The sequence below is a fragment of the Pezoporus flaviventris genome, unplaced genomic scaffold (genome assembly GCF_033815535.1).
Source record: "Pezoporus flaviventris isolate CSIRO_AGI_PZ_B2104156 unplaced genomic scaffold, CSIRO_AGI_Pfla_v1 ptg000049l, whole genome shotgun sequence".
NCBI lineage: Eukaryota > Metazoa > Chordata > Aves > Psittaciformes > Psittacidae > Pezoporus > Pezoporus flaviventris.
In genome coordinates, this window is record NW_026892597.1 from 2497200 (window position 1) to 2516865 (window position 19666).

General features: G+C 41.8%; 1 protein-coding gene across 1 annotated transcript in view; it reads right to left on the reverse strand.

Moving 5' to 3' along the window:
* Positions 1-19666, reverse strand: part of USP6NL (USP6 N-terminal like) — a 98575-nt gene that overhangs the window by 31808 nt on the left and 47101 nt on the right. Inside the window, 2 exon segments of the mRNA XM_061468610.1 lie at positions 8738-8818; positions 13843-13882. Of these exon segments, the coding sequence (XP_061324594.1) occupies positions 8738-8818; positions 13843-13882 (121 nt within the window).

Genomic DNA, 19666 nt, shown 5'->3' on the forward strand with positions numbered 1-19666 from the left:
GCGCTGCAGCACTTAGGTGCATGAAGAGCCTCTAAACAGAGGAAGGTGGAGGAGATGTCTAAAGACTTGGCTTTACACAGTCAGGAGAGACTCAAGATAAGCAAAGCCTCAGGGCAACTGAATCCAAGTACTTCTAAAAACATGCCAAGTAACATTCTCATCTTTCAGGAGACATGGCCAGGGGATCTTCTTTCAAAAAAAAGTCCAGAGGAAGCCCACAGAGATGCTCCGAGGGCTGGAGAAGCTCTGCTCTGGAGGTAGGCTGAGAGAGGTTGGGTTTCTCAGCCTGGAGAAGAGAAGGCTCCAGGGAGACCTTACAGCAGCTCCAGTGCCTAAAAGGGCTGACAAGGAAGCTGGAGAGGAGCTTTTGACAATGGCATGTAGTGACAGGACAAGAAAAGAATGGCTTCAAGATGAAAGAGGGCAGATTTAGTTTAGGTATTAGGAAGAAGTTCTTTCCTATGAGGGTGCTGAGGCGCTGGCACAGGGTGCCCAGAGAAGCTGTGGCTGCCCCATCCCTGGCAGTGTTCAAGGCCAGGTTGGACACGGGCTTGGAGCAAGCTGCTCTAGTGGAAGGTGTCCCTGCCTGTGGCAGCAGTTGGAACTGGATGAGCTTTAAGGTCCCTTCCAACCCAAATCAATCTGTCATTCTACGATTCTAGGTTTAAGAAAAGGAAAAACAGAGAACTCTAAGAAAGAAAACAAACTTTTCCAAAGTTCTGGTATTACCATTACTTTCATGATGGCACAGGGAAACAATTAGACTTAAAAGAACAAAAGACACACAACCCCTCCCAAACAATTTGTTCTTTGCATTTAATCTACAAGGAAAGCTAGACCTTCAAAATGTCAGTTGACAAAGGTATTACTTCCTTGTAACATTTATAAAAGTTGTGTTTGTACCATCAGAGATATTTTTAAAGAAATGTCAAAATAGAGATAGGATCCTTTTTCCTTTATCATGTGTTTCACACACCACTTTTGGAACATTAATGAACATTGCCTCCTGCTGTTTGGGATAGATCAGATCTTTGAAGGTGCCTTTACTGCCAGCAAAGATTCCTGTGTGGAATTTAGAATATGTAACTCTTACACAAGTAAGGTTAGAACTTTTTTTTCCTGTCACCTTTTCAAATGAATATTATAAACTTGAGTAAGTGCAGCAGCAATCCTGGAAGCTATCTACAAAGTAACTGGGATGATTCAGGGAAAATTCTGCTGCTTCAATATTATTAGAAATGCTAAAGGAGCAAGACTTCTAGAGTGAACACAGGTAAGTCAGTACAGTTTGTTCTGTAAGGATAAAGAACAACTACAGTGCGACAAAGCACCCTTCTCTACAGATGCATATCCAAGCTTCAGCTCACACAGAGAATTTCAGCGTGTGTCAAACCAGACACAAGGATAACTGCTTGTGAGAAAGAGGATAATTCTGCCTTTTGAAAGCCAAGCGATACCAATCTCAGTGGAGTCATCGTGAGAAGACATTCCTGTCTCCTGGAAAGCAGCATAAACCAAATCTGAATTCTGAATAAATGTAGTTTTAGATCCTGCCCACTGGAGGGGGGTTGCAACTAGATGATCTTAAGGTCCTTTCCAACCCAAACTATTCTATGATTCTATGTTCCCATTGACATGTAGCTTAATTACTCAGATCCATGGTACAACAACAGTGTACCTGGATAGCAAACATTTCTGCCAGTTAATTATGATTTTGTAACTCGTTTTCAAACATCTCCAACAACCATAAGGCTGTTAATGAGGAGAACTGGTTGAAGACCAGGTTGGAGGGGGTCTGGGGCAATCTGGTCCAGTAGAAGGTGTCCCTGCCTGTGGCAGGGGTTGGAACTGGAGGAGCTTTAAGGTCCCTTCCGACCCAAACCAGTCTGGGATTCTATGAAAAATAAATTCTCAAGCCAACTCCTGCTCTACATTAGTATTTTGGGAGGTCAGGTGGCCCTGCTTGAGAAGGGGCTGGACGAGATGGCTTCTGGAGGTCCCTTCCAACCCCAACCATCCTGTGATGCTGCGTGATTCTGGGATTTTGTGAAAATGACACGGCTGCACTGTGTTCTGGGAACTGGGGGGAGGAGATGGGGACCGATACATGACAGCAACACTCCTTTCTGTTCATCATTCAGTCACCAGCCAGTTAAAAACATTATAAATGAGCAAACTATTAGCCGAGTATCCTTACTGTAAGTACAAGAATGCTGCCCTCTGCTGTCTTTTATTTCCTTAAGTAATATAAGGTTCAAAATATGTTGAGAAATGCTGGCTTGGGTCTATACAATTGCAGAACCAGAATCTATTCTTCTGAATTTATAATTACTCACTCTGAATTAATAATGAAGAAGTAGAAAATTCAGCAAGTTACATTAGAATCATAGAACAGCTAGGGCTGGAAAGTATCATCTAGTTCCAACCCCCCTGCCATGGGCAGGGACACCTCACACTAAACCATGGCACCCAAGGCTCTGTCCAACCTGGCCTTGAACACCAACAGGGATGGAGCATTCACAACCTCCCTGGGCAACCCATTCCAGGGCCTCACCACCCTCACAGGAAAGAATTTCTTCCTTATATCCAATCTAAACTCCCCCTGTTTAAGTTTTAACCTGTTACCCCTTGTCCTATCACTACAGTCCCTAATGAAGAGTCCCACCCCAGCATCCCTATAGGCCCCCTTCAGACACTGGAAGGCTGCTATGAGGTCTCCATGCAGCCTTCTCTTCTCCAGCCTGAACAGCCCCAACTTCCTCAGCCTGTCTTCATACAGGAGGTGCTCCAGTCCCCTGATCATCCTCGTGGCCTTCTCTGGACTTGTTCCAACAGTTCCATGTCCTTTTTATGTTGAGGACACCAGAACTGCACACAATGCTCCAGGTGAGGTCTCACAAGAGCAGAGCAGAGGGGCAGGATCACCTCCTTCGACCTGCTGGTCACGCTCCTTTGGATGCAGGCCAGGATACGGTTGCTTTCTGGGCTGCGAGTGCACACTGAAGACGGCTCATGTTCATTTTCTCATTGACCAACACCCCCAAGTCCTTCTCTGCAGGGCTGCTCTGAATCTCTTCTCTGCCCAACCTGTAGCTGTGCCTGGGATTGCTCTGACCCAGGTGTAGGACCTTGCACTTGGCATGGTTAAACCTCATGAGGTTGGCATCAGCCCACCTCACAAGCGTGTCGAGGTCCCTCTGGATGGCATTCCTTCCCTCCAGGGTATCAACCGAACCACACAGCTCGGTGTCATCGGCAAACTTGCTGAGGGCGCACTCAATCCCACTGTCCATGTCAGCGACAAAGATGGTGAACAAGACCGGTCCCAGCACCGATCCCTGAGGGACACCACTCGTTACTGGTCTCCAGCCGGACACTGAGCCATTGACCACAACTCTTTGTGTGCGGCCATCCAGCCAGTTCTTTATCCACCGAGTGGTCCATCCATCAAATTGATGTCTCCGCAATTTAAAGACAAGGATGTTGTGTGGGGCAGTGTTGAGCGCTTTGCAGAAGTCCAAACAAGTTCCTGGACAGGAAATGAGGCCACTATCACACAGTGTGAAGAGTAGGAATTGGCATTCCTACTGCTGCAAGATGTAAAACTGGTTTTCTTGAAAGTATGACTTTCTCAGTTATGTTAGGAAGCACAAGCACCAGAGGGACTCTGCCACCTCAAAAAGAATTAAAATCTGAAGCTCACAAGAAAGTATACTTATAATGAAAAGAAAGTATATCTACAAAGGTTGCTGCCTTTAGAGGTTCTTCACCTTCTGTGGGTTGCATAAAACAAAGAAGATGTGCAAATACAAGAGTTGCTCCATCCCATTCAGAAAAATCTCAGGAATGCCAAGAGGACTCTTCATTAAGGCTTTGTGTTCAGACTCCAGACTAAGTGGAGACTTGATTATTATATTCTGTGTGAATGCCAGAGCAGCTGGAAATTGCAGTTACCCTGATTGTCTCTCTTCTTCCTTTCCCTCTCAATTTAGACAACTTCAATCACAGACAGATGAAGGCAGTCAGTGAAAGATGGAAACGCCTCGATGGAAAGACTCAAATGGGAATATAACATCTAACAGTTCTATTTAATCTTTCCTGAAAGTTATGATCATACTAAGCCAGGAAGCATTTACTGTCTGGTTGATTGTACCCTGGATTGTTAAGCAGTAAAATACAAATACAAAATAAAAGCATAAACTAGAGAAAGACCACAGTGGAACACAAACTTTGTTGCTCTGTGACACTCCCTGCATGAGAAAGGGCTGATAGAGAGATGAAAGCTCTGTTTTGACAAATATGAATCATACAAAGACACAAGGGCAGTTACTTCAGAGAGTAGTGTCTGTAAGAATCATGATGACCCTACTAAAAAGATGCCGAAATAATCATACAGGAATCAAGGAGTTTTAGACACAAAGAAGTCAGGCAAAAGCACCAGAAGGCCTGGCTGGATGAACAAGGAGCTCCTGGACAAACTCCAACACAAAAAGGAAGCCCACCGAGGGTGGAAGCAAGGACAGGTAGCCTGAGAGGAACAGAATAAATTGTCTGAGCAGCCAGGGATCTGGATATGAAAGCTAAAGCCCTGGTAGACTTAAAGCTGGCCAGGGATGTCAAGAGCAGTAAGAAAAGCTTCTACATGTATGTCAGTGGTAAAATGAAGACTAGGGGAAATATGGGCCTTCTCTGAAGGTAGCAAGCAAACGCTCCACAGGGAGGCAGGCCAAGGCAGGGACTGGAAGAATGAAGAACCTCCCACTGTAGGAGATACTGAAAAGAATGGGGAAGTGGTTGAGCTATTACCAACACCCCTTTTCTTTAATTAGGTTTAAGCTCAGAAGCTCTAATGGGGAAAGAGTGTGAAGCTCCTGGTACTCCCCTCTTCAGGTATTCTGCAATAAGGATCAGGGGGGATGTAAACTGAAGCATCCCATATGCACACACACATCAGCGTGTTTATGTTTTTTCATTAATTCTCCCTGTGAAGTTATGACAGAAAAAGTAGGGACGCAGCCTACAGGCAGCTCTGCAAGAGTATTAAATGAAAACTGTAGTTTGCAATTAAGCATAATGTCATCAAATGTATGGATTCACTTACAGTATGTGTACAGTATGAACAGATTTCTTCAAGCCAAAACTCTCTGTTGTATGTATGAAGTCTTAACTCCTATACTTTGTACATAACCTGCCCTATCCCTGGGACCACCACCTTCTCTGACTCTCCCTCGCTCTCTTGTTAGGAACACAATTATCTCTCAAGTATTCCATTCTCCAAAACCAAGCCATCACTACAATTATAATCTATAACCTTACAACAGTATTGCTGCAGTGTTCCCTTCAGTGCTGTTTCTAACCACTGCTGATTTCAGGCGCAATCTAACTGCACAGAAACCATGCCAGTGTCAGCTGAAAGCAGGAGTCAGGAACTGTTTGTGCAACGACCACTTCTGTGCTTCAAGAAGGTGAGCATGGAAAGCTGGTGCATTCTTCCAACAAACTTTCAGATCAAAACTGTCTTGATCTGTGCGTTTTGTACAATCCTGAGAATAACACCTCGTTTTCCATACACAGCAGTGACAAATAATGTCTGACCTTCCCCTGCGAGGAGGCTGATTCTTTACTCTGCATGTTCTAGTTCACTTACCACACCAGATGTGAGAAGGAACAGGGAAAACACCCTTGTTTTTAAAGACTTGTGTGCACCACCAGTGTTCAACAATCAGTGGGAATTTTTCCTAGCCTCAAGCACAGTTCATCCCCTTCACGAACATACTGAATTATTCCTGCCACTATTTATAGTTCAGCCTATAATTTGTTACATCAACTGAAACTCTTTCGGCTCAGCTGACCCGCTATACCTTCTGCATGCTTGGTGAATAGAGGATTATTGAGTTAAGTCAGTGTATCATGGACTGACGTCACCCATGGCTGACGAGGAAGACCTCTACTGCTCAGACAACACGTAGCTATTGTGTCCCCTGAAAGATGTATTTAACATTCTCTGTACAAACAAAGTAGCTGTAACACAGGCTTTTTTATCATCTCTTTGACGTGGGAACATACTTGGTCTTCAAAATCACACAGTCGCCACAGTAAAACAAAGCCACAAGTGTTCTGACCTCAAGCTTCTCCTCCCAGAGGAGCTGATGGGACAGAAAGAAGGATTATGATAAAAAATTAGGAAACATCTTATGCTTTTTCATGCATTCACTTGATATTTTAAGGAAAGGAATTTGCTAACTTCTTAGTTAGACCCTGAAAAACAACCACCACTGGCTTTGGTATTTTTAACAGAAGCAAAGAGCAAGATGTAGCTACTGGTCTAAGGTACTCCCCCTAAGGAGTAGGGGACATGGCGCGTAAATCTCTTCCTCTACCTGAACTGTAGTAGCTCAGTTCCCTGCTTATCAGGCTAACAAGCATTGTGGTCTCAATTTCTCCCTTTAAAGTTTTCTACTGTGCACAGATAACTTACTAAAACAAAAGGCTAGTAAGTGAGTAAGCTCACGCTGCAGGCCAGTCATCCAGGAGTAACCTAGGATGTAACAGCTGACCTCCAGTCCTCAGCAAAATACAGGTGGATCAGCAGCATCAGAAAATACCAACAGAAACCCCATCAGAAAATGCAAGTTTTAAGCCCTATTGAGGAGAAGAGGAATTTGAACTTTGCAACCTCATGTTCTGTGTGCGTTATCCCCCAAATGGCCACACGAACACTTACAAAAACCTTCCCAGAACAGTGTTGGGAATGCAGCCTCTCCAGCAAGCTTCTTCCCAGCTGAAACGCCTCCATAATTTTAAGATGGCCAAGACTATAACTTCAGCAAATAACTTCTTCACATGAAAATGCCTAGCTTTTAAAGCAAGTAAGAGCACTTAGCACTTAATGGCATACCTAACATAACCCACTGTTCACCATTACCCTCAGACCACTATTTGTTCTCTGAACAACATAAAAATACTTTTGTAACTAAAAATCCCCAAAGCAATTTAAGGATTATTATTAATGGGTAATTCACCTCCTTAAAATTCCCATGGAAAAATCACTTTACTCTTTTTCTGTTTTGTTTCTAAAAGTCAAGAACTGCTGTAGCACTGCTGGGCATTGTTAAGTAGCTGCCTGCAGATTTCAGTTCTTTCATTTGATTTCAGAATAAAAAAGCCCACCAAGGTCTAAAATGTCCTATTCACAAACAGATTCCAGTTATAGCATCAACAAAAAAACTCCACTTCTTTTGAAGATGATGAATGCTGAGTTGCATATTATTCACATTTAAACCAGATTTATCCCAAAGGGGACAGGACACGGAATGGCTTCCTGTACTTTTTACCCTCTACATTACTCAGTACAACTCTCCTTTTAACAAAATAACCAGGTATCTTGAGATATCCTAATATATCTGTGCTGGCAAGCATGATAATTTAAATATCTCTCTATATATAGAAATTTAAATTATATGCCCCATGTTACAACATGTTACTTGGAGAGTTACTCAAGGTGGTTTTCACTGATCCATGCTGCAACCTGTCCTAGGCCCTCCAGTAAACCTGGGATGCAAAAAAGGAGGAAAATAAGAGGGCAGAAAGTTGGAAACCGTAGAAGAGAAGATCAGTAATAAAAGGCCTCGTAGATCTTAGTAAGATACCATCACCAACTCAAAGGAGTAACAGTAAATTTGAACATTAATCATTAATATAAAGGAATAAAGAAAAGGTAAAGTTAAAATTCAAAACCCTTGAAAGGGGATTTATGACTCCTGAAGACCTCAACTATACTCATTTAAAGGTGGTCCCTCTTTTCAATTTTTAACTCTTTCACGTTCTCAAAGCCTAAATCAAACACAACTTCCAGCTCTCTGCAAGACAACACAAGCAGGTCTGACACTTCTTATGCTCCCCAGATTAGTTTGCAGACATGAACACTTGCAGCACCGTCTGCAGTTCTGGTGTCCTCAACATAAGGAGGACATGGAACTGTTGGAACAAGTCCAGAGGAGGCCACAAGGATGATCAGGGGACTGGAGCACCTCCTTCTGTATGAAAACAGGCTGAGGAAGTTGGGGCTGTTCAGCCTGGAGAAGAGAAGGCTGCATGGAGATCTCAGAGCAGCTGCCAGTGTCTGAAGGGGGCTACAAGGATGCTGGAGAGAGACTCTTCATTAGGGACTGTAGTGACAGGCCAAGGGGTGATGGGTTCAAAATGCAACAGCAGAAGTTCAGGTTAGATCTAAGGAAGAAGTTCTTCCCTGTGATGGTGCTGAGGCACTGGAACAGGTTGCCCAAAGCAGTGGTAAATGCTCCATCCCTGGCAGTGCTCAAGGCCAGACTGGACACAGCCTTGGGCAACATGGTCTGGTGTGAGGTGTCCTTGACCGTGGCAGGGGGGTTGGAACTGGATGAGCTTAAGGTCCTTTCCAACCCAAACCATTCTATGATTCTGTGCTGTGTGATCCCAGTTCCCACAGTCCAAGCACAAAGCAGTGCAGCACAGAATTATCACCATTAATATGTTAAGAGAGCCCACGCATTATTGCCCTTAGAAATTCCTTGCATTTGACTACCAGTTTTGTTGGGTTATTATGTATTACTGCATTTTGGAAAAATAGAAAGCTTTTCGCTTTCAGTGTGGGGTGTTGCAGGCCTTTTTTTCCAGATCTCATAAACAGAGAATCTAATTTAAGGTTATACATTCATTCAGATGTGACAGCTAATGAAAAAAGCACACATAACTTTACCTTGTCACTGTTTTTGTATTTTTCCCAGCTTTTCAGCATCTTCACCCATTTTGTAGTCCTTTCAATTTCAAGGTGCTTTTGCTGAAAAGAAATGAGAAGTTTTTACTTTTCCAAAATGAATACATTTCAAATTATGATTTTCTAAAAATATTGAAAGTTGAGCATAGCATCATCAACTCTTCATGCCATCATCTAAGAACAGCAACAAGGAGTAACACTGGTTCACTTAAAACAGCCAATCCAAAAATCAAGCAGAAACCCTTGTTTTCAGCTCTATGTAAGGAACTGTATTTTGTAAGAAGAGTTTATCTACGAGATTTATAAAAGTTTCTTCTCCTACACATTTTAGGCAAGTACAAAAACCTGCAATCTGTTTTTCTACTTGGTAAATTTTCAGTGATCACACAAAACATCCCTACTTAAAAAGCACAAAGAACACAAACAAAAACAAGTGGATGCAAGAGCAACGGTGCAGGAGCAGAAGTGGGAACAAGCTCTGATTCTGGGTATTAAGAGCAAGAAAGCCTTGCTGCACTTCTCATCCTTGGCTTGCTACATTTTTCCTAAGTGGCTCCGTATCCAATGTCAAGGGTTTCTTCTAAAGGTAAGATCTACTTGCTTAAATTCTATTACTGACAAGAGGGTTTCAGCAACAAGGTGATAAAATGAGAAATCAAACCAAAACGAACTCCATCTTCTCAAGATAAATACTTATATTAAGTAGTATAACAAGTAACATAATAAAAATGTGAATTCGACACGTTACTTATATTATAGATAGTTTTAAAAGCACAGGACAACCTCACTGCCTTAAAGGCCATCCTGCCTATGAAAACCTTGCTACAGCTGCCATCAATTTCTTGAACTTGGGAACCAAAAAAACTTAATAAGAAGCTTTTTAGTGTGTATTTCACATGCTGTAAAGTAGGTTAGGTGTCTCTGATTACATATATTATATATATGATTTTATAATTATCTAATTATATATAATTAGATATATATTATATATTACAAAGTTAACTATTAATTGTATTTTTAATTTTCTTTTAAAATTACACTTTTCAACTCTTTTTTGGAGCTGAGGATCCACACTGAAAAAGCTAAAGCAGAAAAATGTACATGTGTGGCTACTGCCTTCTCTTCAGAGATGAATACAAACAGGGGGCTTTGTAAAGGACAGCTTCCCTCTACATCCAACTTCAAATCCAAGGTTTAATCAAGACAGAAAAGACATTCTGTTTCATATGTTTAGTGATGCAACCTGGTAATAATGTAAGAGTTTAATTTCAAAGCTCTGCAGGATACTGAAAACTTATTAATACTTCCATTAAGTATTCATTAAATCAACTTGCATCTGAAATGTTGGGGAAAAATAGAAAAGAAAATTACTACTTATTGTCGCAATAGAATTCTAACTTTACTTCTAGCTTTTGCTCATCAGAACTGGTACATTCTTTCTGGGGTATCAATGCAACAAAATAGGCAAAGGAATCCTTTAATCCAGGAGCCCAAAGCCTTGCACTTGCAGAAATACAGCTTGATAGAATCATAGAATAGTTAGGGTTGGAAAGGACCTTAAGATCATCTAGTTCCAACCCCCCTGCCATAGGCAGGGACAACTCACACTAAATCATCTCACCCAAGGCTCTGTCCAACCTGGCCTTGAATACTGCCAGGGATGGAGCATTCACAACCTCCCTGGGCAACCCATTCCAGGGCCTCACTACTCTAACAGGAAAGAATTTCCTCCTTATAGCCAATCTAAACTTCCCCTGTTTAAGTTTCAACCTGTTACCCCTTGTCCTATCACACAGTCCCTAATGAAGAGGCCCTCTCCAGCATTCCTATAGGCCCCCTTCAGATACTGGAAGGCTGCTTGAGGTCTCCACGCAGCCTTCTCTTCTCCAGGCTGAACAGCCCCAACTTCCTCAGCCTGTCTTCATACGGGAGGTGCTCCAGCTTGATGACTGCTGCGGTCCAGCCCAACCACGATTCAGTCCACGAAGTGTCCTGGAAATACGCTAGTTTAGGGTTTTTAAGTTGCTCTTATTTGAATCCAACTGATGGGAGCCTGACACAAACTTATGGGGAAAGAAGTGCCTCTACTCTTTCAACCTTAACTTACCTAGCTATTCATGCTGCAATCAACTGCCCACATTCTTGTTCAGGTTCCATGCCATGTATGGTAATAGCTCAGCCACTTACCTATTATTTAATTAAAACACTTTTCTTAAGAGTTAGGTTAAAGGGGACCTGTGGAAAAACTACCAAAACCTGCTGCTTCCAGATTTCACAAGTTTCACAACACCGTGATTCCCCCCCACACTCACAACCTCTCTAAGAAATAAGCTCTTTTAACATCTCTTCAAGCGGATGTTCTCCAGGCATAGTTTAGATTGCAGGAATAACACTGGTATCAAGCCAGGAAAGGTCTCTGCCCTCAACATGTTGTTCAAATAATCTGCAAGAAAAATAAAACCCGATCGGCTCCCCCAGTCTTTTTGTTTGTATGTTTGATCTGCTTTCAAGGGTTTTGTTCTTTCGAGACAGCAGATCACTTCATTTGTAGGTTTGTTCAAGCTTTTAAGTCTTCTGTGTCAATTTATCCTAGTTCTCAAGTGATGATACTGTAGTCAAAATAGCAATTATTTCTGTGCTCAGTGGCTGAAAACTTCTAGCTAGTTTATGTTCACTTTCATGTCTAACAGATGCAACACTGGAACCATGGACAGATCTAACAGCTCATTGCAGAGCAGAGCGATGCTGCTGCTGCTCTTTCAGGTAAGTTCCATGTAGCTGTCACCAAAAAAAGAATAAATCCATTTATTTACCTTCTGAGTACATTTTACACTTTGAAGCAATTTTGCCACTGGCAATAACAGAATCCCCAACTGAAGCAAAGAAGGCTTCTTTCTCCTGTGTCAGTAAATAATATGCTACTGAAAGCGTGAAGTTGGGTTGGCAAGCATCCATCTTCCGTGCAGCACTCTGTCCTCCTGGAGATCAAGTGTGCTGGAGGTAAGGCTTAATGCAATGCTTCAGCAGAAGCCTCAGACAAAACCAGAACTCACTGAACTGTTCCCTGGAGAATTTGTAATAAAGTAAACCAAAGAAAACCAAACAAACTGAAAATTACCTACAAAACATTTCATAGCCCTTCAACAACAGAGTCACACACAGATTCAAGATTTCCTAAGGTCAGTTCTGTCTGCTTGTCTCCTCTAGCTGATCTTTCCTCCCCTTGTTTTACCTCAAATGTGCTGGATGGTTAACCTAAAGGATAAGTTATCCATGATGCAGGACAACAATTCAATGCATTTAAGTCACCAAGCACGCAGCAGGGTAATGAAGCACCAAAACTGCCTTGCATTCACTGTAATAATGGTTATTCTAGAAGTATTGCACATGTAAATACACAAGCAGAAAACCCATCTTAAACCCTTTACACTACAGGGTACATGAAGAACAGAGATTCAGAATTCACAAGGACACAACAATTCTTTACAGAAGGGGCAAACTAAATGAAAACACGGCTTAGGAATATCTTTAAAAATTCAGAAGTAAGGCAAAAGGAAAGCATGAAGAGTTCTGCCAAGTAAATGCCTTTAAAATATATTGCACAGAAAGCTTTTAGTCTTAGCCTATGTTAACATGACACATGAATTACCCTGTTAGTGGTATCTTGAACATTGTAAATATTCAAACACAGCTGACAGAAGGCAGATAAACCTCAAACCAGCAGAGGTCAGGGCATCACCAGGAGTAGAGCCAGGAGCCTAACGCAGGAGTGTCACTGCATGATTACAAAACGCACCAGATTTGCAATTTAACATTGATTCAATAAATACAGTTTCTATGCTGACATTTTGTCTGAGACAGCACAAATAAAATATGAGACAGAGAACTGAGACACTATTTTCCCCCCAGTAATTTAAGGCTACCTACAAAGACACGGTGAATCAGAGCTTTAGTACACATACACCACAGTAACTGCAAGCTGTCTAATGTATGCTCATAGACTCACCCCCTGCTGCATCCTTCTGATGGAAATGAAATTCTATGCACACTCACTATGTTATTAAATGTAATGAAACATCACAGGAAAACCAACTATTTCAGGCTGAGTACACAGAAACACACAAGAACCAAGGCAAAACAAAAGGGACTCAGAAGTTCCCTTCCTTTATGAGAAGTGTTTCTTACCAGTCCTATAATGAAGCTCCAAATAACTCATTTTCAGAAGCGCTCCTACTCAACACCCAGGGAGCTGTGCTGCCTTGAAACAAGTCATTCCATCCCTCTTCCATGCCCTCTACTGATTTGTGCAGCCAAAAGGACTAACTGATCATACAGAAGATCAATATGGGACAAACAAGAATAACCTAATTTGGTCTTGGATATAACTACAGGGCTGACAGACCAAGGAGAAATACCAATAGTAACTAGGCCCAGACAAGTAGAAATTCAGCTCCAGATAATTTCAATAAAAAGCTTTCCACGTTCCCAAAGCATCAGATCCCAAACTTCTCCTCCAACACCCTCCAGCAGCAGCAGGATTTTTGGACTAGGGCCTGCACCAGCTGCTGCCAGGTCTTGCATGTCCATAGTGTATGTGTCAAGGGTCATTAAGTTTCAGTGGCAGCCGGGATATTTGTCACCATTTCCCAAAGCAGAAAAGCGTGCTTCACTGCTCAGGGGACAGCCACCTACACATCAGCATCAAAGCCACCACCTCACTTGGACAGTCCAGCAAGCCAGCACAGCTGGTGACAGCTCACAGCACAGAGACAATAGCTCCCTCAGGACAGAGCTGGGTGCACTCTCTTCAGGAGCTCTGTTTCCTTTACTAGATCATATGATGGGTGAGGAAAACTCACGTCTCATTCCAGCTAGTACCTCTAAGCTTGTGCAGGCCCCAAGGGATCTGTGGGTGAGTTAACATGGCCTTGAGGACCACAATCCTTACAGGATTCTGAACATGTTTCTTTGAGAATGCAAATCACTAAATGCTTCATCTCCTCATTTCATAGGGATTTGTGTGAAGAGAGTCATAAACCTGTAAACGTTCACTTCCTAGTCAAAAAGCTGGATGCCACTGGACCTACCTTTTCTGCCGCTGCATCATGGACAGGAAGCTCCTGTGGACTGAAAACAAAGATGGAATTCACATTACTCTTGGGTCATCTTGGCACAAAATCATTTCTGTATAGGTCTTACAAGTAGTCATTTACAGTAGCAACATGTAGTAATGAACAAATAAGAATTCAGATCTTTAGGGAACTAAGACAATGACACACAGGAGCCCCTGGGATTTGTTTTGGAGACACAGTAAAACTCACAATATTCAGAACTAGAACTATTTCAATCTTAAACCTTCTAAATCAAAGCAGTTGCACAGCTTCAAAAGACAAGGACTTAAAAGAAAGTCTATTTTCTTCTTTTGGAAAAGCACCCTGTGCTGTACTACTGAACTGAAACCTAAGTGGTATTTTTGTTGTGTTTATTAAACCATACTACTGAAACACCCCTAAAATGCTTTCCTCCTTTACTACTGTGCCCTGTGCAAGGCACTGAGACTTTGCTTGACTTAATTTCCATATTCCCAAAACTCTACAAAACTTACTCTCAGTAACAGGGAGAAGATGGCAGATGTTTTATTAACATTTAAAAATACATTCCTTTCACTTCTTATCCTAACGCTAAAAAGGCAGGTTATGAATTGAAAGCTTGAAAAGCAGCCATTGAACATTTCCCAGCTTTGTATTATTCTGTTCCATTCTGAGGGCTCCAATTTCTGTTTTTCTTATCAAAGAAACTTTTCTTAGCAGAAGTAACCAGACCATTTTGATGCCCAATCAGGCTGCCTTCCTTCACCTGCATCATCTGCAGCTTCTCAGAACACAGGTAAATAGCCAGGTTTCAGCCTCTTTCTGCTCTACAAATGAAGTAACACACCAACAAAACCCCGCCTAAAAGGGACTAAAAAGTAGATACTACGTGAAATTCTTTATAAAAGAAAATAATAATCCTACTGCGTTTTGATATTATAAAAAGACTTCCTATCCACATCACTGCAGCTTTCTAAAGAGAGGATATTAAATGCCAGTATTTTAGACCTGTATCAAATCTGCACAAAGGTGAAAAACACACCGGGCGAGGCTACAAAAGTAGTTGCTGCTGCAGTCAATGTAAGAACAGCCTGATGGAAAACGCTTGAATTTGATTTGACCTCATTTATTTCATTTAAAAGATGCGGTTTCAGATTCAGAAGTTATAGCTGAATAAAGAAACCCATTTGAATTACTTCATCTAATGGAAAAGTTTGTTCCAATCAACGCATTTTCTAAGACCACACACACAAAAGTCAAAACTTCCAGTGATCAGCCTAGAAACTTAAAAAAACTGAAAGAGCATTCATAGCATCATAGGCTGGCTTGGGCTGGAACAGACCTTAAAGCTCATCCAGCTCTAACCCCTGCCACGGGCAGGGACACCTTCCACTAGAGCAGCTTGCTCCAAGCCCCTGTGTCCAACCTGGCCTTGAACACTGCCAGGGATGGGGCAGCCACAGCTTCTCTGGGCACCCTGTGCCAGCACCTCAGCACCCTCACAGGGAAGAGCTTCTGCCTAAGAGCTCATCTCAATCTCCCCTCTGGCAGGTTAAAGCCACTGTGTTCCTTCTGAACAGCATTGCAAAAAGCACAATATAGTCATTTAGAAGCACTTTCCAAGTACCTGAAAGTTTTCTTGACAAACAACATCAAAATACAAAAAAATGTGATTAACATCTAACACACTAGAAATAGCCTGTACTCAAGCTGTAAACGCTGTAAGGTTATGGTATTGTGCACACTGCCATATAACTAAACAAACTGAAAGCAGGCCCTTCGCATGCCAAACAACAGCTAGAAATTAAGCTTATTTAAACAGAAGTGAAAAAATGTAGCAAAGGGGAAGAAAAAAATTCTATTTATTAATCTGCTTGGGGTGAGCTGTCATTTGTTTTGGTTTTCAGTACAAAGATTGCTAAACTGTTCACTTATTTAGTGCCAGCTGCAGGCACTGTCACCTCACCAGAAGCCTCTCCGACAACAGGACAAATGTACAGCAGCCTCATTCTTCATGGCCCTACAAGATCACGCCAGCAGCTGGCTGCACACACAAGAAGCTCTTTTTCCTCCCGTGCCTCCAGCAGCATGCAAGACACCGACACCAATCGGATGGTTCCACATCCCTATAGATTCACACCGGACACTGCAACTCCTCTGCTTAACTGGTATCACTTGACAGGTTATCTTCACATTTCCTAATGTGGTATGGAAGTGAATCACACGAGAAGTTAATAAAATCCCATTTTATCACAAAGAATGAACTGCAATGATTTATTAAGGAGCTGCTCTCTGCTAATTTCATAAGTTAGCATCGATGTACAAACTGAATCTACCCAGCAGTGAAAGAAGGCTCCTTTGTCCTGGGAAGCAGACACCACATTCCCTCACTAAACTAACCCAGCAGCAAACATCTGACCACATTCCTCATTATTTCTTCAGCTGCACAGCTATGCACTAACACCACATACCTGTGCATTTCCAGCACGGAAATTCCACAGGAGCATATTAAGCCAGCCCCATGGTTTTATTCCCCCTAAATGCTGCTGGCAGCTGAGCACCAGGAAAAGAGCACAGAAGCCAAGCGAGTTGCCATGGGCTGCTCAGTAACTCACTGCACTGGAATGTAGGAGTTCCTGGAGATCTTCCTCTCAGTTAACTAGATCACACTACCTATGCCCATGTATTCACACAGTATTCAAAGCTATCCTGCAAGGACTAAGGAAAAGGCAGAGTGGGCAAACAAACTCTCTCAAACCCCTAAAGATACCTTAAATAAATACATTTCCATTTAGTGTATGTATTTTCTATGCAAAAGAACTTTATAGATTTGTTTTGTAAAAAGGATAAGGTGGGAACAGACTCAAAATCAATTCACGTCTATGCACCAATGCAATTTTATTGTACCTTTCTTCTTCATAACGATGAACCTTCCCCTTCCTTCCCCAGCCTAGCCAATCCAATACTGTTAGACCTTCATTATTTCTTTTAATCCCCAGCCTATGTAAAGTTGTTTTTATCCGTGTTCTTTACCATGTAATAATGTGAAGTAGTAAACAATATTAATGTAATATGGCCACATCCTGCCCTAAGATGACTGCTCGACTTTAACAGCTAAAGTAATATTCATTTAGGGGATACAGAGAAGATGAGCAGGACTGAGTAATGTGAATAGCTTGGAACCACGCAACACTTGATATACAAGAGAGGAGTCACAGAGACACCATTTAACTGAACTCATGGAAGTAAGGTCTCACTTAACAGAAACAAAATGTTAACACTCTGTTCTCCACAAGAAAGAAAGATGCAGACTAGGTAAATTCACCCACTGAATCACACAGGAATTAAAATTCATTACACATGGAATGCAGTCTGTCCCAGGCACAAGGGCTGCAGCCTCCCACCTGCACGCTGGGCAGCCCACACTGCAACCTAAGGGCAGCTTGAAAGGGCTCCGTCACTGCCAAGCAGCTCTGGTGGTGCAGCATCACGAGAAAGGTCTGAACATGTTGTCTGCAGGTTCGCAGCCTTAAACCTGCCTTTGTCATTAACTTCCCTGAACAAACTGGATACTCACTCCACATGAAACAATTCCAAAGACTGTCAGATCTAAGATAAACTTCAGTATGCGAATTTTATGTGCAATAAAACCTCCCATAATTTCAGGCAAACACATACATGATCTGCTGAATTTATCACACACACAAAGACACTAATGCACATAGTTCACTGATCTTTAACACATGTAAGATGTGATGTCAGGCTGGTACATAGTAAAACAGGGATAGAGCAAGATTGGGGCATACTGAGGGATGAATGATCCTCAATCCTGACTTTCAGGAAATCAAGACTTTGATCCCTGGAAGATGTGGTCAGCTTGACTCTATGGGAGAGGGTATTTCTCCTTTAGTCAGTCACAGGACTGGCTTTTTAGTAGGGCCAGTAGCTAGAGGACAAAGGGTGATGATTTTAAACTGAAAGAGGGGAGATTCACATGAGGAATAAGTTTTATGATGAGGGTAGTGAAACACTGGAACAAATGTCTAGAGAAGCTGAGGCTGCCCCATCCCTAGAAACATTAAAGGTCAGGCTGGATGGGGCTCTGGGCAACATGACCTAATTGAAGATGTTACTGCTCATGGCAGAGGAGTTGGACTAGGTGACCTTTAAAGGTCCCTTCCAACCTAAGCTACTCAATGATTCAATGAACAGGCACCGAGGCCAAATCCTAACTCAAATAAGGAGCAGGGTCCACGTGAAGGAAATGCACTTTTTCATTAGATTATCAGTGATGAATGGATTTTACACCTTGAAGCCTACCACGACGGCTAACACACATTCCCGTGAAGTTTTCAAGATCACTTGCAACAAATACTAATCTTAAATGCATAAACATCTGCCACTTCAGAACAGATCTATGGTTCTGACCATTAAGCTGTGCTGTAATCAGCCTCCTCGAGTCTCAAGACTTAACAAGCTTACAGGCAGGGACCCACTGCTGCTGTTGGAATCAGTCTCCTTTAAACAGCACTTTGATATATTTGTTCAATATAAACACAAGGAAAGACTTTCTCATATTAATCACTCATTGGATTTATTCTTTTCCTACATTAGTATTTAAATCCCAAATACGTCCCCTGCTGGCTCAAATCACAGCATTTCCCCGCTTTTAGCTTGGCTTAAATAAATTTAAGAAATGCAAAGGCTGCTCTATCAGTTGCAGCTCCAGTTGAGGATGGAAGATGTTTAGTGCAACAAATCAGCAGCCTTGAGGTGTTGATAACCCCAGAACTGTAAATTCCAGAGGATCAATTCCATTCTTTACTGCTCCAAGTTATATGAAGCCCGACATCCGATTTTTCATTGGGAAAAAGTGGCAAAAATTGACTGTAATAAACTAAAAACCTTTATGCTGAAGGTTACTTGCCCAAAGAGCTATTACATTCAAAATTTCTATGTAAGTTGTATTTTCATTTCACATAATTTCTATTTCAAAACACCCCACTTGCTTACAAACCCTCTCTACTTGCTGTAGTCTTTCTTATCCCAGAGGGAATTAGGCAATGCACTGTGAAGAACTCTGGGGTCCTTTAACCTGAAACACATTGCAGGAATAATTGTGGTATGTGCAAGTCATTATTTAATAAGTCATCTTAATTCAATACTCCTTTACAACTGAATTCACTATAACATGGCTATAAAAAAACCCAAATCATTACAAAACCTGTGGTTCAGTCCCCAGGCAAAACAGCTTCTCAAGCTATTTCTCAGTAGTTTTCTCATGCTGTCTTCACAGTACTACTAAGTGCAATAGCATCACCTTGTATCACTCCATGGCACATTTGAACTGAAAAGCATTTTGAAATCCTATTTGGTGTCACATAGTAAATACAAAGTGGGAAAAGTCTCTTGCAGAACACTTATCTTCATGTTCTCATTGATTTAATCATGTAAAAATAGATGCTGTGTGAACAGTTTTTCATTTGTGACGCATGTAGTGTGTAAATCCATGTGGAAAACACATTTGCTACTACTTGGAATTATTTTGAAAGAATTCTTTACAAATATTGAAAAAATCACTCATCCATACCATTTTTAAACTTCTACGATCAAGGAATTTGTGAGCAAAACCCACAAAAACATTACTAAAGCATAAAACCCGAAAGCAAGAGTGTCACAAAATAAATTTGTGAAGAGTGATCACACACAGGTAAGATACAAGAAGGAAGGGAATTCGCTTGACAGGTGTCTGAGCAAGAAAAGCTTTAGTACAAATGGAGGTGTTTTGCTGTACAATACAGAACTCAGATTATTGTGTAAC